The sequence below is a fragment of the Conger conger genome, chromosome 10 (assembly GCF_963514075.1).
Source record: "Conger conger chromosome 10, fConCon1.1, whole genome shotgun sequence".
NCBI classification, from domain to species: Eukaryota; Metazoa; Chordata; class Actinopteri; order Anguilliformes; family Congridae; genus Conger; species Conger conger.
In genome coordinates this window covers 14,588,398-14,615,586 of record NC_083769.1, presented here as the reverse complement: position 1 = coordinate 14,615,586, position 27,189 = coordinate 14,588,398, and the positions used below count along the sequence as shown (strand labels likewise).

General features: G+C 47.0%; 1 protein-coding gene and 1 gene segment (V, D, J or C); both read right to left on the bottom strand.

Moving 5' to 3' along the window:
- The window catches only part of LOC133138129 (Ig kappa chain V-III region MOPC 63-like), a 340,842-nt gene that overhangs the window by 82,477 nt on the left and 231,176 nt on the right, over positions 1–27,189 (bottom strand).
- LOC133138115 (solute carrier family 41 member 1) lies at positions 465–27,189 on the bottom strand. 3 transcript variants are annotated; one of them, XM_061256598.1, is made up of 11 exons: positions 27,119–27,189; positions 25,201–25,524; positions 12,856–12,963; positions 12,054–12,125; positions 11,342–11,486; positions 9,749–9,895; positions 8,092–8,236; positions 7,441–7,520; positions 4,000–4,134; positions 3,443–3,591; positions 465–2,137 (listed from the first exon to the last, which is right to left on the bottom strand). In XM_061256598.1, the coding sequence occupies exons 2-11, from the start codon at positions 25,504–25,506 to the stop codon at positions 1,964–1,966; spliced, it is 1,461 nt and encodes a 486-aa protein (XP_061112582.1). In that variant the 5' UTR covers positions 25,507–25,524; positions 27,119–27,189; the 3' UTR covers positions 465–1,963. The 3 variants fall into 3 exon arrangements, with proteins under 3 accessions (XP_061112582.1, XP_061112580.1, XP_061112583.1); XM_061256596.1 differs by lacking the exon at positions 27,119–27,189 and adding an exon at positions 26,234–26,381; XM_061256599.1 differs by lacking the exons at positions 25,201–25,524; positions 27,119–27,189 and adding an exon at positions 16,071–16,487.

Sequence of the window (27,189 nt, the reverse complement as noted above, 5' to 3'; positions counted from 1 at the left end):
ACCGAAAGAGTGCAGTAAAAGCTTGGAAAAGCATCACAAAAGAAGAATGCAACAGTTTGCTGATATCGCAGGCTTGATGCAGTTATTGCAAGCAAGAGATATGCTACCAAATATTAAGTGCTATTGACTTTCATTTACTTAAATACTCTCTGTTACAATACCTTTGCTCACCTAACAATTGCATGGTCTTATACATATGCTATGTCCTAAGTGGTTTAACGCCTCTAGGTGTAAATACCAGGAAATAAAAGCTCAAATTCTGAACTCTCATGTTCATCTTTTTATCTCAATCCAAAATGCATTCAGTGTATTGCAAAAACAAAGGAAATGGCTTTGCTGTTCCAATACTTTTGGAGGGGGCTATATATAACATTTATATTTAGTATTTTCCTGTGTGTATAAATATACTGATTTGGCAGAAAACAGCTCTAATTTCATCTACATTCCAATATACAGTACACACAAAAGTTATACCTGTATTTATTAGATTTCAGTTACTGACTTCAAAAATATACTTACAAGAACATTAAGATACAAGATAAATATTTTATTCGGACAAATATCTCAACTGCGTTTACTGTAAATGAAAACAAATTGCGCTGTATGTTAGACAGGTATACGGTCTACAGTGCATGTAGGCTACTCTCTATAACCACATACACAGACGGCACATAAAACAGAAGCTGTACGTACAAGTCTGAATGTAATGGAGGTAAAACTTGGACACCCAATGAACCAATTCAACATCCGGATGGACAAGACGAGGCACCATGATACTGAAAACATAAGCCACTGGCATCTGGACCTAGGTTTGTCCAGTTATTCAAGTAAACGTAACTAACACCACAACCTTTCCAATTACTCGACTTAGTATTATTACTAAGTATCGTCTGCTAGTATTATTATATGGATGAGAGTTCCCATTCATAAACTTGTTTCCGAGTGAAAATTAAATTAGCGTGTGCATACAGTACAACCGCTGCATATTCTGCATCGATTGCCAGGGGTCGACAGCAAACACCATGAGAGCAGCAAGCTTCAGTCTACGGCAGGCTGAATACATTACCTACTTCGTTACGGACAAAAATATAGGCTACTTGTAATACAGAAAAGCGCCTTTATAACTTTGATTCTCTGTTGCGTACGTTGGACTCGTTTTGTGACGAAAAGCCTAGTTTTTTTGATGGAAAGCCTAGTTTTGTGACGGAAAGCCTAGTTTTGTGATGGAAAGCCTAGTTTTGTGACGGAAAGCCTTATTGAAAAACTACAGGGAATGAGAGCTTCAGGAACTCCTGTGAGATCTGTCCCAAACTCTCTCTCTGTCCACCCCCTGTAAGGAGCACATGCTGTGGCATTTTCTTCAGGGTGGGACACCAGCGCTATGAAGCCTAGCTGCTCCAGCTAAAGGCAGAATGAGAATGGAAACCTGGCCGGGGTCTACAGGACCCCTGTTCAGTTCCTCAAGTCTGTGACCGGTCCCACAGTAGTGTGTGTGCATCTGTGAGTGCCTGTGTGTGTGATTGTTTGTTTTTGTGTGTTTGTGTGTTTGTATGCATGTCTGTGCGTCTGTTTGTGGTCTGTGTGAGTCTGTATGTGTCTGTATGCGTCTGCCCTTCAGCAGCAGAGGTTCGATGAACAGCGCATGGATCCTTGACCTCTGCAAAAGGTCGCAGGTTAAGGGGTCCAAAAGGGTCAGGGGTCGTGACCCAGCTGTGGAGAGAGGTCTCAGCTGCGCTGCTCCTGGGTGGAGATGTGTGTGTGTGTGTGTGTGTGTGAATGTGTGTGTGTGAGTGTGTGAGAATGTGTATGTGTGAGTGTGTGAGAATGTGTATGTGTGAGTGAGTGAGTGAGTGAGTGAGTGAGTGAGTGTGAGTGAGTGAGTGTATGAGTGTATGAGTGTGTGTGTGTGTGTGTGTGTGTGTGTGTGGTGCAGGAGACGGGGCGTGGGCAGGGGGGCGGTCCCTCACAGCCCGGGCCCCTGGGCCAGCGTGAGCAGGTGGAAGCAGAGGGCCAGGAAGCCTGTCCCCAGCAAGTCCCCCAGCGCTGTCAGGTACGGGATGGAGAAGTTATCTGGGTCCAGGCTCCGCCTCCACATCAGCCGCACCAGGAGGTCAGCCATGTACAGCAAGATCCCCACCTACAGGACCAAACGGCAAAACCACACTCACGACCACACTCAGAGCTCACGACCACACGACCACACTCAGAGCTCACGACCACATGACCACACTCAGAGCTCACGACCACATGACCACACTCAGAGCTCACGACCACATGACCACACTCAGAGCTCACGACCACATGACCACACTCAGAGCTCACGACCACATGACCACACTCAGAGCTCACGACCACATGACCACACTCAGAGCTCACGACCACATGACCACACTCAGAGCTCACGACAACTCAGACCTCAAAACCACACAGTAATTGTAGGTTGTTAGCCTGTTGTTCAGTGTAATGACATTGTCGACGGCTGTGCTGCTTAGATTTAGCCTGTGGGAGCCCTGCCGCAGAGCGATGAGTCACGCTCACTCTGTAATCACACTGTCTCGCTCTGCTGTTTATTTTCAAACTGCTGAGTCATCGCAGCAGGAAGTGTCCACATAACCCCCAGCAAAACAGAGTCTACATAACCCCCAGCACAACAGTGTCTACATAACCCCCAGCACACCAGTGTCTACATAACCCCCAGCACAACATTGTCTACATAACCCCCAGCACAACAATGTCTACATAACCCCCAGCACAACAGTGTCTACATAACCCCCAGCACAACAGCGTCTACATAACCCCCAGCACAACAGCGTCTACATAACCCCCAGCACAACAGTGTCTACATAACCCCCAGCACAACAGAGTCTACATAACCCCCAGCACAACAGAGTCTACATAACCCCCAGCACAACAGTGTCTACATAACCTCCAGCACAGAGTCTACATAACCCCCAGCACAACAGTGTCTACATAACCCCCAGCACAACAGTGTCTACATAACCCCCAGCACAACAGGGTCTACATAACCCCCAGCACAACAGTGTCTACATAACCCCCAGCACAACAGAATCTACATAACCCCCAGCACAGAGTCTACATAACCCCCAGCACAGTCTACATAACTCCAGCACAGTCTAAATACCCCTAGCACAGAGTCTATATACCCCCCAGCACAGAGTACATAACCCCAGCACAACAGTGTCTATATACCCCCAGCAGAATCCACATGCCTCCAGCACAGTCTAATACCCCTAGCACTAAGGAAGTACTCATATTTTACTACTAGCTACAGTAAACATGCATATGTGAAAAATGTTAACCTTGGGTAACCTTGAAACTTGAGTAGCAATTACATTAGCTTTATTTCCTGAGCTGCGCCCCAGGTACATGCATTAAAACAGAATCCAGGGGTTAAAGAGAGGGAGGAAGAGGAGGGGTGTACCTGGAGCAGGGCCGCACACAGGTAGCAGCAGATGAAGGGCAGGGTGATGGGGGTGTGGCCTCCCTGGAGCAGGTGGATGGTGTAGAGGAACACCAGGTGACCCGGGCACACCAGCAGGAACAGCACCCTGGCTGACCTGGAGTTGACCCCTGGGGAGGGAGGTCACGGGTGGGTACCGCAAGCTAGGATAGCACCGTCACCAATCATACCAAAGGAACACAATGTTTGGGGCCTTGGCTTTTAGCTGCATTGCTGAAGGAACAAACAAATCACTGGACTTAGGCCTGCACCCCCGGATGGCTGCAGCCCTGCCGATTTTGTTTTCAGCTACAAGCTCAGACCGAAGAAAGTTGGCGTGGTGAGCTAACTGTGTATTGAGCTGCTTTAACCGGTCAGCGAGGCTCTGAGTGGCCGGGCCACTTTGGCTCCAGGGGTCCTGAATGATGGCAGTAATATGACAGGATAACCAGTGAACAGTGTGAATATCAGAAAATGCAAGGAATACGGTGTGTGAAAAGTGCACAGGCTTCGGGCAGGTGGCCATTTTGAGGCGTCACCTGCAGAGAAGAAGGTGGCACAGGGGTTGGGCCAGTGCTGCCTCATCTTGTGCGGCAGCACCCCGGGAATGCTCCAGAAGTGCAGGTATGTGGAGATCCGACTGGCCTGAATCGCCACCAGGTTCCCCCCCACACCTGAGGGAGAGGGGAAGAGAGGCAGAGGAAGAGAGAGGGGGTGGGAGAGGGGCAGAGGGAGATTTGCTCAGGATAAGCGTCTCAGCTCAAAATGCAAGTAGATCTGTCATGTAAATGTAATGCCAGAAGCCAAGCAGAGCTATAATCGGTAAACTGAAAACATCTGCATGTGATACTTCTCAACATCCAACCTACGGTTCGATATTGCTCAGTATGCCAGCGGTATCGTTCTTTTTCAGAACATTCCAAGATATTGTACAAGCTATCCCCAATGCTTGTGCAATGGCTCTGATTGATTTCCCCTCTTTACTAAGCTTCAAAATGGCTTGCTTTTCTCCCAAAGACAGCTCTCTGGTCTTCATGTTGGTTCATCAAACCCAAAAGCTAAAATCAAGAGTAGACATTCCAAACTATTTACTGTTTAATCTAACAGGACACATCTGGGCACAACACCTGCCTTTTCCAATACTTTTGCTCACCTAAAGATTGGTGGTCTGATACAAAAGGTCATATGTTTTAAGTTGTTTTACAAATCTACCGGCTGAAATAAAGAATAAAAGCTGAAATTGACTACAGTGTGGAGCAAAAGCAAAGGAATTGACCTTGCTGTTCCAATACATTTGGGGGGGGACGACTGTAGTTCAGGCTTGCTGGGTATGATCTGGTGGAGTTCAAGCTTGCTGGGTATGAGCTGGTGGAGTTCAGGCTTGTCGGATATGAGCTGGGGTAACTCAGGCTTGGTACCTTGCTCGACCACACCCCCCAGGTATTCAACCCTGCACCACTCGATCCTGGATCCGTTAAGAGCTCAACCCTGCACCCTTCTTGGAACCTAGCACAGGACCCGAACCCACGCCCTCCTGGCTACCAGCTCGTTTCCCTGCGCGTGGGCCCCCAGACCCAGCCCCGCCAGCGCAGCAGGAGCCTTCCCTGGTGCGGGGTGGCAGCAGCCTGGACCCAGGCCACACAGGCAGTCCTTACTGCTGCGAGACCCAATCCCCTGGTCCTCTGTCCAACAGACCGCACCGAGGAGCTACAGCATTTACTTTAAGACCCTTATCCTGCCAAAATCTGCAGTTCACTCCCAAATCTTTCAAATATATCTTTCAGCAAAATCATACGTTACACTGAGTGATCCGTGGCATACAAGCCCCCTCTCCCGCACCCACACTAGAAACCTTCTGAAAAAGTAAAAAGCCCACAATTGAAAACGTATCTAATGTTCCTCTCCCTTGTCCATGCTAGAAAAAATTTAAAATAAAGCTGAATGAAGCAATTCATCCGTGATCTGTCAAACATTCACGCATAGGGCCTAGTCTCTAGCGCATGCAATAAAAAGTTTTACAGACTGTGCTTGAGTTTAATTACCCAGGTCTAAGGCAGCGGTTCCCAACCATAGTCCTAGGGACCCCTGCATATGCTGATGCTGGGGACCCCTGTGTATGCTGGTCCTGGGGCCCCCCCTGCGTATGCTGCTCCTGGGGGCCCCCAGGTTCAGCATATGCAAGGGTCTCTGGGACTGAGGTTGGGAACGGCTGTTCTGAGGTACGAGAGCGCCTTCTGGTCAAGGGTCATGACCTAGAACCTGTGCGATCCTGAGAACAGAGGGAGACGGGGATATGGAGGCAGGAACACGCTTCCATTTCCCAACAAATAACAGAGGGATAAGAGCATAAGAGGGCGTGTGCCCGACCCACCTGACCGCAGACACACCACTTTCAGGAAAGACAGGCCCCGCCCTGTTCCTCTTTTGCGCCGCAGTCGGCCTTTCATAATGACAGGGGCTCTGCCTCCAACCGCTTCAGTTTGGCGGCATAGGCGATCTCATTCATACTGTTTTCTTCCCTCTGGATCTTTCTGGAAAGATTATGTGGGGCCGCTCTGTGAACCTCTTCATCCAGATGATTTAAAATGCCGTCCCACCTGCGAGGACTTATCCCACTACTCTACGAGCTCCCTCAACCAACTCCCCTCATCTGAAACCAATTACGAATGTTCTATCATTTCGTATCTTTGAATGCCAACAAAACAATATATTCCTACTATTACATTTTCTTTGCCTAAAGAAAACCATGAGGCTCATCTTTTGAAAAATGGTAAGAGTTAATTGTATACATTTCTTCCAAGGCACTGAAACAAAAACACACACGTGTGCCTTGATAACAAAAAAACAAAAAAGGAAAGACATCACTTGAACTCTCTGTACCAGAAATGAAGTTTCATTGCCTAAAACCTTGACATCGTTCTGTGATAAAGAGAGTGGTCATCTGCCCTTCACTTCCTGTTCGGTCGTGTGTTCGACAGCACGCAGGAAGGGCATCACAGACCACTGACATGACGCAGTAACTCAGTAACTCAGTAAGCCAGCTCTGTGTGTGCTACCGCTCAGTTTACCCAGCATGCACTGCCCACCCCAGGCCCTGTGGTTCTCTTGTCCAGCAGCACCGAGTCTGAAGCACTGCAATGTTCACAGGAGCGCAAGAGCGGCTAAAGCAGTGTCCATTTCCTGTCAAGAATGCTAATATTGTATCAACTGTTGCTCTTGGCCCCTTTTCAATATTTTTGTAAAAGTCCATTGTCAGCTGTATGTAATAATGCAATTTAACGATTATATTAACTTTCCTGTCTGTCATAAATCAACTACAATTACCAATATTACTACTACTAAGGCTACAACTACTATTATTACAACAACTAAAGGCAACTACTATTACTACTACCATTACGAATATTGCTACTTAGGACTACTACTACATATGGTATTACGAAGACCATGACTGTTATAACAACTAAAGGTTTCTACACCTTGGTGCTACATCAACACAGTTTCTATGAGTTCAGTATCAGCGATGTGCACACTATCAAGAGTTGGATTCACTTGAAAGATTTATCTGTAAGGGATATTTCACCACCGCACCGAGACCTTTTCAAGATTTTCCAGGATGTACTGCATATACGTGCCATACGTACACGTCTTAAAGTATATATTACAAAAGAAATGATAAAATTGTAATACTGGTGTATTTTCACACCAAAGTTGTTGTTGTTTTTTTTCATCCCTTTCCCGGAAAACGAGATTTTACGTCGCTATGTACCAGTGGCTGTGTTTGTCGATCAAATGTCAATTTTCCGTTCCCCTCCAATCGATATCCTTTTCACACGGCAACGTGCATCCTCATTTGACACCCCCCCACCCCCCCACTTCGCCTCTCCGCCCTTCCCCCTGAAAGATCCGTATACTTCATCTCGCAGAAGCTAGTTCTAACTTCCATTACAGCTAAGACGGTAGGCGGGGTGTCCTCTTACCATTAATGACGGGGGTGAACACCGCCATGCCCTCGAAGTTGGGGTCGCTCACCGTCCGGTCCAGGATGAGCCCGCCAATGCTAAGGAAGGAGAGCAAACACGCAAACACACACACACACACACACACACACACGGTAATGGGTCGGCAGTCTTTCAGGAACACCCCTCGCATAAAACCCCAAACTAAATACCCCCGAGCGGCCTCTCAGCGTAGCCGTGCAACAGCAGCAGACGTGTGAGTAGATGACGGGTGTTACTGAGGAACGGGTGTGGTAAAGAATGTGGGGGGGGGGGGGGGGAAGCGGCTCCACAGTAACCCACAGCCACGCCCACACAGAGCAGAGTCGGAGGAGGACACTTCATGAGCAGCTTTAGCCTGCAGACCCCAGGCTCCTGATCTACCAGCAGGTGTCACCAGGGAGGGGTGAAACACAGACCCCTAACACAGAACCCTCCCATCCCTGATATCTCCAGTACCTGCTGCCCCTCCCATCCCTGATATCTCCAGTACCTGCTGCCCCTCCCATCCCTGATATCTCCAGTACCTGCTGCCCCTCCCATCCCTGATATCTCCAGTACCTGCTGCCCCTCCCTTCCCTGGGATACCTCCAGTCCCTGCTAACCCTCCCATCCCTGGGATATCTCCAGTACCTGCTGATTGACATGGCCACTAAGACAGGCTGCCATCCCGACCTCAGGACCTCCTGGATCTGCGGGCTGCGGCTAGCGATGACCACCCAGAACGGGATCAGCCCCAAGAACAGTGCACAGACCAGGGGAGACAGGTACCACAGCTCTGCAACACAATACAGACACCTCACTTCAAACACAGTATAGACACCACACAGTACAGATACCACACCTCAAACACACAATACAGATACCACATCTCAAATACACAGTACAGATACCTCACTGCTGACACACACACACACGCACACACACACACGCACACAGTAGAGATACCTCACTCGACACACACACACACACACACACACACACACACACAGTAGACACCTCACTCGACACACACACACACACACACACACAGTAGAGATACCTCACTCGACACACACACACACACACACACACAGTAGAGATACCTCACTCGACACACACACACACACACACACACACAGTAGACACCTCACTGCTGACACACACAGTAGAGATACCTCACTCGACACACACACACACACACACACAGTAGAGATACCTCACTCGACACACACACACACACACACACACACACAGTAGATACCTCGGACACACTGTAGATACCACTTGCACGTTTTCAGTTATAACTGCTGTACATGCACGTTTTGCCATGTATGGATTTGATACTTTTCACTTTGAGGAATGTAAGTCGCTTTGTATTGAAAGCATCTGCTAAAATGTAGCTGATAAATAACTAAAATATGTAAATGTTCAGCACAAATTAAAGAACACATTCTGAGCCTAAACTTTGCTGCCATCTGATGGACCCACATTGCAACTGCAAGTAAAGTCTGATAGTCATACAACTATGGCAAGCCGTTTAAGCTTTTATTCAACTGGTTTTTGATAAAGAATTCAGTTTTAACAAGTTATAATTCAAATTCTTGATATCAACAATTTAATTTTAACTCGTTAAAATAGGACATTTTAATTTAAACTATTGAAAATACAATTATTGATAAAGAATAGATTTTAACTAGTTAACATTACGTTCATGGTAAAGAATGAAAGGCCTCATTGAAATGAATGGGAAAAAAGCTTGAATTATAATTAGTTTACAATGTAATTCTTGATATCAAGAATCTGCCCCGCCTTCTTATAATGGGCAACTGTCTCCCCTTATCGTTTCTGAAGTGTTCTGGGTCAAAAACGTAATTGTTTTGGATTCAAAGGCAGTTCTGCACACGATTGATCTTGCCTGGTTTTTGAGACTATTTCATTATCTACAATATCTACAATAAGTGCAGGATTTTATAGGGGTTTTGTGCTGAAAATGTGGGATTGTATAGGGCAAAGCCAGTAAAGTGCAGAAAAGCATTTTGAAACCAAAACACTCCTCCCATGTCCAATACTCCTGTTCCCCCTGCTCCCAAACATTACATCACTACCGGAATGGATTCAAAAGGGAGAGCAAGCTGTCATGAACCCCAGTAACAGGCAGAGTTACAAGGGCCTGTCAATCACCAACATTTTTGAACCAATCAAAAGAATGCTGCTCTCTGTAGCAAAACTATGTTTGGTCTGAATCATCATGGGACAGGCGGCGTAAGGCAGTGCCAGACCGGCCCTGGAGCCTGAGCTGCAGTCCCACCTCTGTACTGGTAGAGGGCGCTGCTCACTCCGGCCAGCAGCGACAATGTGATCAGGTCCCCCAGGCTGGCGGCGATGGGCGTGGCCACATTGTCGGGGTTGATGCCCACTTTCCTGGACCCGATGATCACCCCGATCATGACCAGACCTGCAGAAAGGTTACGGGTTTGAATCCCAGAGAGGGGCAAAGCCGCATCATCGAGCGCAGCGGTAAACCTTCTCTGAATCACCTAGCTTAAACCATCGAGCGCAGAGCTAAACCTTCTCTGAATCACCTAGCTTAAACCATCGAGCGCAGAGCTAAACCTTCTCTGAATCACCTAGCGTAAACCATCGAGCGCAGAGCTAAACCTTCTCTGAATCACCTAGCTTAAACCATCGAGCGCAGAGCTAAACCTTCTCTGAATCACCTAGCTTAAACCATCGAGCGCAGAGCTAAACCTTCTCTGAATCACCTAGCTTAAACCATCGAGCGCAGAGCTAAACCTTCTCTGAATCACCTAGCTTAAACCATCGAGCGCAGAGCTAAACCTTCTCTGAATCACCTAGCTTAAACCATCGAGCGCAGAGCTAAACCTTCTCTGAATCACCTAGCGTAAACCATCGAGCGCAGAGCTAAACCTTCTCTGAATCACCTAGCGTAAACCATCGAGCGCAGAGCTAAACCTTCTCTGAATCACCTAGCTTAAACCATCGAGCGCAGAGCTAAACCTTCTCCGAATCACTTAGCTTAAACCATCGAGCGCAGAGCTAAACCTTCTCTGAATCACCTAGCTTAAACCATCGAGCGCAGAGCTAAACCTTCTCTGAATCACCTAGCTTAAACCATCGAGCACAGAGCTAAACCTTCTCTGAATTACCTAGCTTAAACCATCGAGCGCAGAGCTAAACCTTCTCTGAATCACCTAGCTTAAACCATCGAGCACAGAGCTAAACCTTCTCTGAATCACCTAGCTTAAACCATCGAGCGCAGAGCTAAACCTTCTCTGAATCACCTAGCTTAAACCATCAAACACAGTACTAAGCCTTCTCCAAAACATCCATCTTAAACCATAGAGTAAAGTGCTGAACCTTCTCTAAAACATTCATTTTAAACCATCGAGCAACAGAGCTACACCTTCTCTAAAATATCCAGGTTAATAAATGGATTGCATGCCTGTTAGCACATTGGCCACTGAACTCAGACAGCACACAGAACTGAGGTAAACGCACTGCATCCTCACAGCTCCTATAGCTCTGGCAGGAAGTGTGCAGTAGCCCCCAGTGTAAGTCTATGTGTGCCATTAACTCCCTGCTGCGCTCCAGCGTGTTATGAGAGTCATCGGTGTTGGGTCCATAGGAACACCAGCTGCTGAGCCAGCTACAGTGCGAAGAATAAAACAAATCTCCTGCTACTGAGAAAAAAAAAAAAAAAAAGTAGGGCATGACTCAGCAGCCAGTTTCCAAAGACCAGCCCTAACTGAACCATCTCTGCACACCAGGCCCGGTGCTCGGCTGGTATGCGCTAATCTGACAGAGGCTCCCTAGCGGTGCCATAGCACGCCAGCGTGTTAGGACGGTAGCACTGTGGCGGGAGAGGAGATGGCGGGGTTACCTAAGGACAGAGCCGCCACGAAGGCCGTGGTCACACTGCTGGCACACAGCACAGCGGCCTGGTCCAGCTCCACTCCGCCTCGGGAGAGCGCACCCAGCCCCACCGCCGCCAAAGCTGCCAGGAAGCCCACCACTGTGGCCTGCACCTGGGGAGAGAGAGCGTCAGCACACCTTCTGTGTCCTCTCCTGCACTGTGCCCATGCTCTGGAGAGAGAGAGTGTGTGTGTGTGCGTGACTGTGTGTGTGTGTGTGTGTGTGCGTGAGTGTGTGTGTGTGTGTGTGTGTGTGTGTGTGTGTGTGTGCGTGACTGTGTGTGTGTGTGTGACTGTGTGTGTGTGTGTGACTGTGTGTGTGACTGTGTGTGTGTGTGTGACTGTGTGTGTGTGTGTGACTGTGTGTGTGTGTGTGACTGTGTGTGTGTGTGTGTGTGTGTGTGTGAGACTGTGTGTGTGTGTGTGTGTGTGTGTGTGTGTGTGAGACTGTGTGGGTCTGTGAATTTGTGTGTATGTGACTATGTGCGTGACTGTGTGTGTGTGTGACTGTGTGGGTCTTTGTGTGTGTGTGTGTGTGTGTGTGTAAGAGAGAGAGTGTGTGTGTAAGAGCGCGTGAAAGTGTGTTGAAGGTCATTAGACACATCGGCTAAATGAACGTCATGCAATGATGAAATATGATGCAATGTAATGATGTCAGGTAATATGATGCATTGCACTTACCTGAATCAGGGCCAGGTTGCTGCACACCATAGTCCACTGCTGACCAGGATCATCCATCTGTCCGGTGTTTGCCTGAGAGAGACAGGAGGGCTCAGACACATTCAACCACCTACAGCAGCCTGCCAGCACACACACGCAGACACATAAACATACACACTCACACACACACACGCACGTACGCACACACGCACACACAGTCAACCACCTACAGCAGCCTGCCAGTGCACAGGCACACACATAAACACGCACACACACACACGCGCGCACAGATGCGCACACGCGCACACACAGTCAACCACCTACAGCAGCCTGCCAGCACAGACAGAGACACACACACACACACCCCCAACCACACACACATTCAACCACCTACATTAGCCTGCCAGCACACACGCACACGCACGCACACGCATGCACATAAACACACACACGCACACAGTCAACCACACACACACACACTCAACCACCTACAGCAGCCTGCCAGCACAGACAGACACACAGACAGAGACAGACACAAACACAGACACACACTCAACCAGTACAGGCGTGTGTGTTAGTACAGGCGCATTAGCATGTGTGTGTTAGTACAGGCGCATTAGCATGTGTGTGTTAGTACAGGCGCATTAGCATGTGTGTGTTAGTACAGGCGCATTAGCACACGTGTGTTAGTACAGGCGCATTAGCACATGTGTGTTAGTACAGGCGCATTAGCACACGTGTGTTAGTACAGGCGCATTAGCACATGTGTGTTAGTACAGGCGCATTAGCACACGTGTGTTAGTACAGGCACATTAGCACGTACCGCAGTGGATAGACGCGATGCCAGGGTCATCTCCAGGTTCCCCTTCAGCCCCACCAGGGCCGGCACCAGGATGAACACCTCCGTAATCTTCTTAAACACCTCCCAGTGCTGAAACCGCATGTCAGAAAACACTGAGAGATTACACCCTGACCTTCAAGAGACGTCCCAAAGTCATATATCCGCATATATCCCACATTACATTAATGGCATTTGGCAGACGCTCTTATCCAGAGCGACGTACAGTTGATTAGACTAAGCAGGAGACAATCCTCCCCTGGAACAATGCAGGGTTAAGGGCCTTGCTCAAGGGCCCAACGGCTGAGCGGATCTTATTGTGGCTACACCGGGATTAGAACCACCGACCTTGCGCGTCCCAGTCATTCATATGGGACATTGCCCCATATCTAGGAAACGGCTACACTGACGGTGATTTTAATCATGCCTACACACATAATTTAAGAATTTAATCGAAATAAGCTCAACTGAAAAAAGTGTGACAGTTTAAAAATGGATTATGTGCCTGTTATATCACCCACTGACTATCCTTAGGACCAGGAAGTCAAGTTTACCGGCGCCGCCATGTTTGGAGCCAGAGACTGCGCACCAGGGAAGCCGATGTGGCTCCTCCACTAAGTGTGTGAGAGAGAGAGTGAGGTAATCTGTCCCTGATTCATCCACAAAGTATTGCTGCATTGCCTTAGCACAATAAATTGGCACATGGGGAGGCATTCGACAAAGGAAAACAACAGATTGTGACTACATCTTCTTGTGGGTAAAAATGATCAACTTTGTATTTTTAGCACAATTTTACATTGAAAACGAGTATGAATGACCTAGCCAACCGCAGTGGCAATAGTGAGCCGTCTCTCAACACGACCAGGAAATGAGCTTCAGAAAAGAAGCCAAGCGTTGCTTGCAAATTCATTCCTATTGGCCGTCGGGGTGTTATGCACACGTTTAGGCTACAGCGCACCTAGTGGGCGGGAGTTCAACCCGGGCATGATCCAGCCGGCAAACACACCCCCCCCCCCCCAACCCCACAACAACAATTCCCATAATTCTTAGATCAATAACCCACTTCAGCGGCAGACATTTCCGCGTTAATGAAGTCCCACCGTCCCGTTATAAATGGAACCGAGAGAGATTGTGCTTCAGAACTACATTATTTATCATCCCGGGGTACGTCAGCAAGTTTGCGAAGTTGCGCGAGCAGCGGAAAAGCACCTGACGGGGGCCGGGGGCCGGGGGCCGGGGGCCGATCCGGCGGCAGAACGCGCTGCGCTTAGATTGAACCCGAGCCAAAAGCCCCAACATGCCTTCCACACCAGGCACGGGTCTAAAAATACAGCTGCGCATAAATAAAGCACTCCTGAAGCATGCGCTGTGCTGTACCGAAGGGGGACCGGAGGTTATTTTTAACCTCTCAATCCGTCAGCCGCGGTGTCGCTGCTGGGCAGCCATCCCGAGAGAGGGGGCCCCATTCCGCCCCGGCCTGCCGTTCAGCTCAACGTCACAGCCCCACGCCCACTTAGGATTCAGTCTCCGACTCCAAAACACCCTGCCGCAGTCACCTTCCACACCCCCCACTCCCAACACCCCCCGCCTGCCACACACCTCCGTGTGCCCTTCATCCAGACAGTACCAGAGGGACCCACCGAACACAAACCAAAAATAAACAAAAGGTGAGCATAAACTGGAATTAAATTCATGACCTATTCCCTATTCATTACATTACATTACAGTCATTTAGCAGACACTCTTATACAGAGTGACGTACAATAAAGCGCAAATCAAACCCAGGGACTAAACCAGCTAAACCAGTAACTATCAGAAAATGGTCTTCACAGCTTTAAGAGTTTTAATGTTAAATATTTAGATACCTATATGCACACATATATGTAGGTATGTTTAACTGCATATGTCTTCTTTTATTTATTTGAATTGTAAAGGGCCAAAATAAATTATTAGGCCCGAAAAAACACAGAATTTTTAAGTTGAATGCATTAAGTTTGATATCCATGTAATGGAGGCTTGGCTGAACATAAAAATAGCAATTTTGAAAATATTTATGTCTTGATTTTTATGAGGAGATACCACCGTTATGGATGTGACGACATTGCGTTAGGGATGTGACACAGTTTGACATTGAGAAAACCTGAATCTGAAATGGTTTTGAATGGCAAGATGGCTGCCAAATAGCATTGATTTCAATGGTAATGAGACTAATAAATATATTTTAGCGTTACCTGTCGTTAGCCTACATTTGATCAGATTTCAAAATGGCCACAAGGGACATAATACATTTAAATGGGAAGTAAGTAAGTTTATTTTTTCATGCTTAAGTTGACATTACTGTGGAATTGCCTACATTAATATAATGTGTATTATCTTTCTTACTTTTGTTCAATACATTTTTAGTAATGAAACTGAAACATACAATAACTCTATGAAACATGTAAATGTTACCCAGAGCAGCTGTATATAGCTATATAACCCAATAATGAATTACATAATATGACATTAGATTACATGATTGGCATTTGGCAGACGCTCTTATCCAGAGTGACGTACATCAAAAGGTGAGTATAAACCCCAGGAAGCAGTGCTGCCTGCTGAACCCAGTGATGCCTCAGTGTTTCATCAGTTCTGAACGAAAAAGCAGCCAGCCAATTAGCAACGGCCCTTAATCAGCTCATCCACTCATGTGAAAGCACATTCAAAATGCTAATGTTAACGAGGTTATTCATTTCAAAATGGCTGTCAGATCAATTACAAGATGACCGTGAAAATGACAAGGAACAGATAACAATCGGGATCAATGGGCTTCCTGGTCCTGGCCCTGCCTCTGTGGGTGGGGCTTAAGCATCCAGAGCACACTTAATTGTGATTGGATAAGAGCTGGCTTCTGCGCAGCCTCCTGCAGAAGACGGTGCGCACTGTCACATGATGACAGTGAAATAACAACTCACTCATGAGTCAACACAAAGTCAGACAAAAAAGCCCAAACACTCACTCACACTCACACTCACACTCACACTCACACTCACACTCACACTCACACTCACACTGCCACTGCCACTGCCACTGCCTGAGACTAGATGAGCTTACATAAATACAGACATGTTGATGATACAGAGTGGATTATACATTACACACACCCACGCACACAACGGACGCTCACACACGTAAACAGGACAGACACTCGCGGCCCATACTTGTGCGGTATCCATGACGATGCCGGCGGCCACCAGACCCAGGCCCGCCAGCAGGTAGGGCAGCAGCACCTGTGTGGCGATGCAGCACGAGCTCTCAGCCCCAGGGCCCGGGGCCCAGCGCGTCACACTGCAGGTGAACCCCCGCAGCCTCCGGCCCTCGTAGCTCAGCTCCAACCGCAGCTGAGTCACCATGGCCCCCGCCTGCGTCCTGTGCCCGCTCTCAACCAGCCCTGCTCCCAACCGCTCCCCGACCGGTCTGAACCGCCCTGACTGCCCCCAACCGCTCCGACCCGCTCCAAACCGGTCTGAACCACTCACGACCGCTCTGAACCACCCTGACTACACCCAACCACTCTGAACTGCTCCTGACTACACCCAACCGCTCTGAACCGCCCTGACTACACCCAACCGCCCTGGCCTGCTCCCAACCGCTCTGAACCACTGCCAACAAGCCCCGCCCTCTCCAGTCCTCCCCCTCCCGCCCACCCTCTACTTCAGGAAGTCACTGGAGGTCCTTTCAGTTACTTGCTGTTCCACAGAAGATACAGTTCACCGGATCAGTTCAGAGAGAAGAAGAGTGTCACGAAAGTCCCCTTCAGCTGGGAGCCAATCCTCACGCTCATCTCAGGGTGAAGACCAGAGCGGCGTGTCCCACGATGCACTGCTCCAGGTCGGTGGGGCAGGAGCGTGCCCACCACCCCCTCCCCCTCCCCGGGCCCCCTCAGGCCTCGCTGGCCACCAGGCGGGCGGCCGAGGGGCTCCTGTGGAACGGCTTCCTTCCGCCGGCCCTCAGCAGGGTCCAGGTGCGCCGGCAAAGCCACGCCAGTGAGGCCCCTAGCTTAGCCTGTGCTTTGGGCCCCTGCCCGGCCCCCATCGCACCAGACCCGGGGACATCGGGGAGAGGGGCGGGGTCCGACGGGACGCGAGCCGGCGCCGTGGTAACGGCCGGCCAATCGGCGCGACTCGGGACGGGAGGATCCTCGGAGGAGCAAGGGAAACGCAGAACGATGCAGGTCCCCCTCTCTGTCCGTCTGTCCGTCCGTCCGTCCGCGTGATCAAACAGGTGCAGTACCTGTGAGGAACACGCACTCAGGACGAATGCTGCTGCATTGTGTTCCCTCTGTAACTGTATCCCCTTCTCCGTCTCTCTCTCTCCCCCTCTCTGTATCTCCCTCTCTCGGACTATAGGTGTGCTGGTTGTGCTCCTCTCTTCCTGGTTGCTGCGTCAGCACAGTATCTGTGACCCTTTCATATGTCCTCTCTTTCTCGCTCTCCTCTGATCTGTGTTTGTCGCCCTCTCTTCTGCTTTCTTTCTCCCTCTCACCTCTACTGTGACTCTTTCCCTCTACCTCCCTCCCTCTCCTGTCGTCTTTCTCTCTCACGCTCTCTCTCCCTCCCTCCCACTGCATCCCCTCTCTCTTCAGCCCCCCCCTCTCTCTCTCTCTGCCGAGCCCCCCCGCTCTCAGGTCTGTCTGGTCCTGTTGGTGCTATCAGCTGTAAGTGTATAGCAGCTAGCAGAGTGATTGTGCTTTGTGATTGGTCACCCAGCAGCAGGAGAGGGAGCAAGAGAGTTAGCAGCGATAGAGATAGAATCAGCAGTTGCAAAGTTAGCAGCAGTAGAGTTACCATCAGTAGAGTTAGCAGCAGTAGAGTTAGCAGCGGTAGAGTTAGCGGCGGTAGCGTTAGCGGCGGTAGAGTTAGCGGTGGTAGAGTTGGCGGTGGTAGAGTTAGCGGTGGTAGAGTTGGCGGTGGTAGAGTTGGCGGTGGTAGAGTTGGCGGTGGTAGAGTTGGCGGTAATCTGAATATAGAGACGAAGAGTAGTAGAGCTAACAGTGGCAGAGTTAGCAGCAGTACAGTTTGAGGCGGTTGGGCTAACAGTAGCAGAGTTAGCGGCAGTACAGTTTGAGGCGGTTGGGCTAACAGTAGCAGAGTTAGCGGCAGTACAGTTTGAGGCGGTTGGGCTAACAGTAGCAGAGTTAGCGGCAGTACAGTTTGAGGCAGTTGGGCTAACAGTAGCAGAGTTAGCAGCAGTACAGTTCGAGGTGGTTGGGCTAACTGAAGCAGAGTTAGTGGCAGTACAGTTTGAGGTGGTTGGCAAACAGTAGCAGAGTTAGCAGCAGTACAGTTTGAGGCGGTTGGGCTAACAGTAGCAGAGTTAGTGGCAGTACAGTTTGAGGCGGTTGGGCTAACAGTAGCAGAGTTAGTGGCAGTACAGTTTGAGGCGGTTGGGCTAACAGTAGCAGAGTTAGCAGCAGTACAGTTCGAGGTGGTTGGGCTAACTGAAGCAGAGTTAGTGGCAGTACAGTTTGAGGTGGTTGGCAAACAGTAGCAGAGTTAGCAGCAGTACAGTTTGAGGTGGTTGGGCTAACAGTAGCAGAGTTAGTGGCAGTACAGTTAGAGGCGGTTGAGCTAACAGTAGCAGAGTTAGTGGCAGTACAGTTTGAGGCGGTTGGGCTAACAGTAGCAGAGTTAGCGGCAGTACAGTTTGAGGCGGTTGGGCTAACAGTAGCAGAGTTAGCGGCAGTACAGTTTGAGGCGGTTGGGCTAACAGTAGCAGAGTTAGCGGCAGTACAGTTTGAGGCGGTTGGGCTAACAGTAGCAGAGTTAGCAGCAGTACAGTTTGAGGCGGTTGGGCTAACAGTAGCAGAGTTAGCGGCAGTACAGTTTGAGGCGGTGGGGCTAACAGTAGCAGAGTTAGCGGCAGTACAGTTTGAGGCGGTTGGGCTAACAGTAGCAGAGTTAACAGCAGTACAGTTTGAGGCGGCAGAGCTAACGGCGGTAGAGTTAGCGGCAGCAGCAGCAGATGCGCCGGCGTAGGTCAGCAGGGGAGACAGTGGCGGGATTCAGAGCAGCGTCCCTGAGACGTGCCCTCGAGCACTGTCCTCTAATGCTGCTCTACTGGAGAACACCTTTATACTGAGAGACACACACACACACACACACTCACAAACTGATACACAGACACATAAATACACACAAACACTCGCCCACATATTTGTACGCAGACAAACACACAGGGAACATTCTTTACTCTGAGGAACACCCTGGTGTACAAAACAATAATTGTAAGCATTTGAAAAAACCCTCAGGCACCCAAAGAGAAGGCAGAGGTGGGACCATGCGAAGATATCAGGCCCCCCAGCCTCATTAAAGAACCAGCATCACCCTAATCATCACCTTTAATTGCCTAATTAATTAAAACCACTCCACCTCCATTGATGTCTGTTGAGCCTTCTGGCACAAAATGGCCGCTATTCCAGATGGCAGATATGGTGGTAATTATTGAGCCAAGATTTCACATTAATCCTCATGGAAAACACTGCACAGTTCATAACTAAACCTGTGGAAATAGAATACCCGGCCATAACCAAGCTGACTCTCCAATGCCGCTCAATACTGACCCAAAGCTCTACTGCACATATTTCACAAGCCTCAACAATGACCTCAGAGAAACAGAGTAAAACAATCTACTGCTTGCATTAGCTTTGCATATGTTCAGTACAAAAGACATATTTCAATGGCACCAGCACATGCGAAAGAAATCCTTGGAAAATCTTCCAGTTTATCGCTTATAAAGTTTCTAGTCTAAATGAAGTGCATGTCTGAATATTAACTTTCAATCTTCTCAGTCCCATCCTTTTCCTAGCAGAATTATTCAGTAAGTTTCTATAATGAGAAATATTCTGATAAGTTCTGATGCAATATGACGGGTGTTATTTTCATTAAATTCTGTATATTGCCAAGTCTTTATGCATTTGAAATTTTGAAATGAAATGCTGTTTTTATTCCATGTCTTGTCTTTATAATTAATTCCTTGACTTTATATAGCGCTTTTCTCATACTCAAAACACTCATAACAGTGATAAGGGGGAAACTCGCCCTAAACACCACCACGTGAGGCACCCACCTGGGTGATGCAACACCAGCCATTGCACTGGGGGTCACCCCTACTCTTTGCAGCTTAACGTCTGTTCCGAAAGATGGCGTCTCCTACAGCAGTGCCCCGCCTTCAGTGCATTTAGGCATTAGGGTTTATTTGACCAGAGGGAAGATCGCCCCTACTAGCCCACCAACACCACTACCAGCAAACTTAGTTTTCCCAGGAGGTCTCCCATCCAAGTGCAGACCAAGCCCACAGCTGCTTAGCTTCAGTACTAACCAAGCCCACACCTGCTCAGCTTCAGTACTAACCAAGCCCACACCTGCTCAGCTTCAGTACTAACCAAGCCCACACATGCCCAGCTTCAGTACTAACCAAACCCACAGCTGCTTAGCTTCAGTACTAACCAAGCCCACACCTGCTCAGCTTCAGTACTAACCAAGCCCACACCTGCTCAGCTTCAGTACTAACCAAGCCCACACCTGCCCAGCTTCAGTACTAACCAAACCCACAGCTGCTTAGCTTCAGTACTAACCAAGCCCACCGCTGCTTAGCTTCAGTACTAACCAAGCCCACACCTGCTCAGCTTCAGTACTAACCAAGCCCACCGCTGCTTAGCTTCAGTACTAACCAAGCCCACACCTGCTCAGCTTCAGTACTAACCAAGCCCACCGCTGCTCAGTTTCAGTACTAACCAAGCCCACCGCTGCTTAGCTTAGTGCATGGCGGTATGGCTGCTGGGTGCATGGCGCTATGGTTGTCTGTAACAGTAACCTGGATCAGCTGAGAGATGCAGATGTACAGATAAGTGAAGTCCCACCCAGAACTTGATAAAGTATATCGGAAATGTGTTTCCTATACTTTGTGGAACTGAAATATCTCCTTCAACATGAATGCATCACAGTCCATTAAACGTCCTGGCCTGCAAAAAGATTAAAGGCATGGCAGAGAGAGGACGTGCCGCACTGCAAGGACACCGAGAAAGACAGCAGGGGCATGGAGCTGATTACAGATAGACGGTGGACCACTGTTTGCCAGTGGCCATTTTGTCCTTGCCGCAGGGGAGTCACCCGAGGGCCTGTGCTTCAGAACCTTTTCCGTGACCCTGGCCAAAGGTGGAGGCTCAAAATAATGGAGGCATTTTAAAAAAGGAATTTAAAAACTCAAAATTGCTCGAAAGAAGCTGCTAGCATTTCTCTGTGACTGCTGTACAGAGCCTTAAAATCCCACGTCAGCCAACTGGTCCTGGGCCAAGCCTTTCAAGTGAAGTGTATTTTTAGTAATGGTTCTGAAGGTTATATGCACTCTACCAGGCAGGTTCACACGGTGAATATGGACAGAGGTCTGCTAATATCCATAAAACGGTCACTCGCAGTGCTCCAGGGGGACATCAGAAATGTACACAGCACGTTCCTGTTGGCCATGGTGCAAACAAACCAGTCAAACTATGCGGGGGTTTTCAAGGACAGGGGAACATTTCTGGATCGCACAATACCAAAAGTAATCACGATGAGAAAATCAGCCCAAGCTGCAGATAACGTGTCATATTTCACCGGAGCAGGCCTGACAGCCAATTACCCACCTTGAACACAAACTGAGAAAAACAATGTTTTTCCCTGGCGACAGTGATATTCTGCCTCTATTTTATTCAAAGCTGTAAATGCAAATGTATTGCACAGTTGTGTAAAATCGGTTCTTTTTCCTCTGTACTAATCAAGTTTGTGTTTCGAATAAAATAAGATGAGGCAAAATTCAGAATGTCAGCATTTATTTCATTTGTTTTTTTTAAACAGACATATAAATAGGCTTTATTACAACAATGCCATTGAATGAGTCAAGCCTCCCTATTCCAAATTAGCATAAGTACTGGGGGAAATGACTGTCAACAGTTTCTCCATATTACTGAAATTATTTATCAGTGGAAAGCCATGGATATCAGGATATGGGCTATAGGCTATCATTGGTAACATTTGTTGAGACAACAAAAAAAAAACAAACCAAAGGAAACTGAAGTCTAAAACCCCAGCAAACACACAGCAAACGAAATCCTGTGATGTTCATGAGTCATAGACTCGATGCAGTCATCAAACGTAAGGGGTATGGAATGAAATATCGTCACTAAATTTGCGGGTGACTGAGAGCTGAGATGTTACATGTTACCCTCAAGCAACATAATATGAAATTTGAAATTGAAATATTCTTGAAATGTCTTTCCCAGCATAAGAATCAAGCTGTGGCCTTTAGTCTACCAAACAGTGGTATCTGCTCCTTAGCATTTTAGCAGCACTACAGAGACCCTTATTATCCCCGTGTCAGGTGCCAGTTGTGAGAAACGCATCTCAACCATGAACAGGGTAAGGAATTTGCATAGTACTCACCTTTCATACACCGTTCATAAACTACAAATCCTTCTGACTGTACAATGTACTGTACTCTCCAAATTGAAAAACTAAGAGAAGACTATGCAAGGGTGTAATACTCTGGGGGGGGGGGGGGGGGGGGGGGGAGTATCCACGATAGTGACGTGTCTTGGAAAATCCAGAGCATACTTCACACACAATTTCAAGATATCTCTTGAATGTTACATGTGCGTTTCCCAAAACACAATGTTCCTAAAACATGATTATATTAATGGCATTTGGCAGACACTCTTATCCAGAGCGACGTACAGTTGATTAGACTAAGCAGGAGACAATCCTCCCCTGGAGCAATGCAGGGGCCTTGCTCAAGGGCGCAACAGCTGTGCAGATCTTATGGTGGCTACTCTGGCGAGTCCCAGTCACGTACCTTAACCACTACGCTACAGGTCGTCCAGTTTTTCCAAGACTAACTCTAAAAAGTTACTTGAAGATAGCCTTGCCTACTCTAAAGGTGTGTTTACAATACGGAATCAGAATGACATCAAGACTAGTTTGAGCTAACAAATTGCACTTTCTTTAACATAATTGAAACGAGACAATAGGTTACCCAATTTACTGAGGTAGTTTGAACAGCCTTTTTAATCAACAAAAATTCAACTTGCAGAAGCAGAACCGCACATCACTTTCCCAAAACACACATTACTGGTAGGGTAGGGGCATAGATTTAGGTACCATACGTTTAATTCAGGTTTTTATATGTAATTGTTTTTTGTTTTTGTTTTTAATTCAAAAGAGTTGCAACATGTTTCGGGAAACACCCATAAAATGAGATACTTCAAGACATTCCACCCACCAGTTTCAGAAAGCCCTGTGAGAAACACTCCACTCTATGCAGGAACCAGCATGTAGTAAAACCTGGACCGGATCAGAAGAAGTTAGATCTTCTATCCTAGAGGTGTCTCAGGAATTGCACGATGAAAGGTGTAGATTGGTGAAACTGGTGTAGATATTCCAAAGATTTAGGAAAAAAAACCTTTGTACAATCTGCATACATCCTTTGATGTTTTGAGCAATTAATATTAAGACAGCGAGTCTTTTTTTAATAGGTTGACATTCGGCTGACATTTTGAATGGCTTAAATAGGGATTAGAAACATCACTGCTCAAAGCATTGATATTTAACAAACACATATGGCTATTCTCAGAAAGATATGGGGAGCTTATCGTCCTGTTTTCATGTTACATGAATATCTGAATTAATCATTAAATTTGTTTAGTTTAAAAAAAAAATTAAAAATTTTTTTTTTATCTCATCAGAGACTGAGCTTATTTAGACATGCTTTCAATGGGTCAAAAAAAGTCTGATTTGAAAATTCAACCTACAGTCCCCTCCAAAAGTATTGGAACAGCAAGGTAAATTCATTTGTTCTTGCAATGCATAAGAAGAATTTCAGCTTTTATTTCCTGGTATTTACACCTAGATGTGTTAAACTACTTAGATCATAGCACCTTTGGTAGCAGATCACCCAATTTCTAGGTGAGCAAAAGTATGGGAACAGAGAGTATTTAAGTTATTGAAAGTAAATAACACTTAATATTTGGTAGCAGATCCCTTGCTTGCAATATCTGAATAAAATTGTCAATGTGACCCATTGACATCACCAAACTGTTTTCCAGGCTTTTAGTTGTTGTTTGTTTCAGGAGGCATTTCCCTTCAGTCTCCTCTGCAGGAGGTGAAATGCATGCTCAACTGGTTCTCCCTAACAAAGTCCATTGTTGTGTTGGCAGTGTTTGGGTCATTATCTTGCACATGATGAAGTTCCTCCCAATTATTTTGGACGCATTTCTCTGTAAGTTGGCAGACAGAATGTTTTTGTAGGCTTCCGAATTCATCCTGCTGCTACCATCATTAGTTACATCATCAATAAAGATTAGTGAGCCCACTCCAGAAGCAGCCATGCAAGCCCAAGCCATGACACTTCCTCCACAATGCTTCACAGATGAGCTTGTATATTTTGAATCATGAGCAGATCCCTTTTTCCACACTTTGGCCTTTCCATCACTTTGGTAGAGGTTAATCCTGGTCTTTCATCAGTCCATAAAACCTTGTTCCAGAACTTTTGTGGCTCATTTCTGTACTGTGCAAATTGTAATCTTGACTTCCAGTTCTTACTACTGATGAGTGGTTTGCATCTTGTGGTATAGCCTCTATATTGCTGCTCTCTAAGTCTTCTTTGAACAGTCGATTGAGATACCTTCACCCCTGCTCTGTGGAGATGTCACTGGCTGATGTTTTGGGGGTTTTCTTCACAGCTCTCATAATGTTTCTGTCATCAAATGCTGTTGTTGTTTTCCTTGGTCAACCTGTTTGTCTGCTGCTCAGTATGCCAGTATTCTTTCTTTTTCAGGACATTCCAAGTTGTTGAACAAGCTATCCCCAATAGATTCATAGGCAAAACCCAAAGCTAAAACCAAGAGCAGACATACAGAACTAGGTATTGTTTAACCAATCAATCTAACAGGACATATGTGGGCAGCAAGAAACACCTGTCAGGCACATGTTCCAATACTTTTACTCACTTAAAAATTGGGTGGTCTGATAAACCACTTGGAACATATCACATTTTGTAAGAAATCTAGAAATAAAAAGGAATCAGGAAATAAAAGATGAAATTTGGATCTGCCATCTCATGTACATCTTTTGAACTCAGTTATCAGTTGTATAACAAAAACAAAGGAATTGACCTTGCTGTTCCAATACTTTTGGAGGGGAATCTACATGACCCAGTCAAGAAGAATTATAAGGATAAAACTGTGGGCTGGAGACGCAATTCAAAAGTCAAATTAGGTCACTTGTTGAAAATGACTGTGTCCAAGACTGTCGAACATACCTGTACACTGTCCAGCACCATGCCAGCCATCACCATTCCCAGTCCAGCCAGCAGGTAAGGGAACAGCACCTGGAAGCAGATGGCAGCAAAAGACTCCTCCTCGAGCTTGGCCTTGGCAGTCTTCTCCTCCAGTGTTTTTTTAGGGGGGAGGACAGGAGACAGCTCAGGGCACAGAGGCTGCTCTTGCCGGTCCACACTGGCCCCCAAGGGATCCAGGGCACCGGCGGCCTGACGACCCTTCCCCTTAGACTTGCCCTTTCTGGACCTGCCACCGCCCTTCCGCTGACGTACATCCTCTCCCGGCATGACGGCAGCTCAGCGCCTCTTCAATGACGAGAGATCAGAGAACGGTGGAGAAGTATTATCTTCCAGGAGTCAGACGTCCTTATTTCGGCGTTTAAATTTAGACATCTACAGGCAAAAATGGGTTACCCCGCTCACCCGGGATTTAAACATGCGAGCATCTTTTTAACATACAGGTTCAATTCTGTGGTATAACACAGCCTTGATATAGCGAAGTAGGCCGACATTACGGCTGTATCAAGCTGCAAGGAATGCTCAGTTTTAATGCACATCGTTCATTAAAGAAAGCCTCTAGAAATGTGCAAGCAACAGGGATTACAATCTTGATATTGTTGGCTATAACACTGCAAAAGCACATTTCTTTGGGCGAGCACGTACTAACTTACACTACCATACAGTTCCTCAAGTGGAAAATGTAATTGACTAAGGTAGGTTAAGGAAAGTTATGTCGTTACAACGTTTATTTCATCAACCTTATGCAATAAGTCATCGTGACGTTGACGTGAAAGAGGGACAGTTTGCGAACTCGTTAATTGATCGAATAACCTGTCGACTAACTAGTCTAAAGTAAACCGAACCACACCTCACTAACGGTAGCCCTGATTCAATCCAGCTTGCGTCCAGCTAGCTTCACAAAATGTTTGAATTAACATAAGTTAGCAACCCAGCTAGCTCGTTCACAAGATACCTTGCTAACACTCGCCATTTTATACAATGGGAAATGACAAACCTTAGCCAGGTAATGCCCCATTCTGAAGAACATTAAACGTATTCACCCGACATGTTTGCTTTAACGTGCAGTTTCTCGACTGGAACAGGAAAGTTCTTGGGTTGCCTGGCACATACGGGACGCCGCCATTTTTTTAAGGAGGTGTGTCAATCGCTATCGTGATTGGTCGTCCAAAATGAAGACACTAGCCAGTAACAAGATACTCGTCGTTGTGCTCGTCGGTACACGCAATCGGACACTTTCAATGAGGTCAGTTTTCTTGTCGGAACCCTTTCAGTCTGTTGGGGGCCGGAACTTATTTTCTCGAAACGTAAAAACTTTTTTAAATAATAAGAAATCGTGAGATTCTGATTTGCTTCATGTTTTATGTCTGATCTAGTCTCAGAACATGTTCGCAGTATTGGCCGCTGTCCCTGAACTGACGCTATCCTTTACACCCGATACGTAATTTTCCTTCCATTACATTTTCATTATATTCACAAAATGAAATATTAAAGATACTTTCCTGATACAAATAATATTTAGTCATGATTAAACAGCATTGCCAAATACATATTGCTGTTGTAGTGTTATATGTTATAGTATATGTCCTTATAATCCTAGGGCACAACTACTTCCACTGCCATTGCTACTAAATAATAATAGTTATAATAAAAATAATAATGCAATTTATTGTAAGAATGAAATCACTCCAAGTGCCTTGACTTAGCACATCTAATATGTCACCAGTTTTATCTTCAGTCATAGTTTCACACAACTGTAATGTAAGAAATATATTTATTTTCCATAATGTAATTTTTTTTCTCCTATTTTTTGCAAACATGAGCTCGCTCCATGTGCTGTGCACTCGGGTGTATTTAAAGTGTGATTATAGCCATAACTTACCAGCTGAATTCTCCTAAAGCTGAGGGAAGCAGAGAGGGAAAGGAGGAGAGCTGTTGAGGGAACCAAGAATA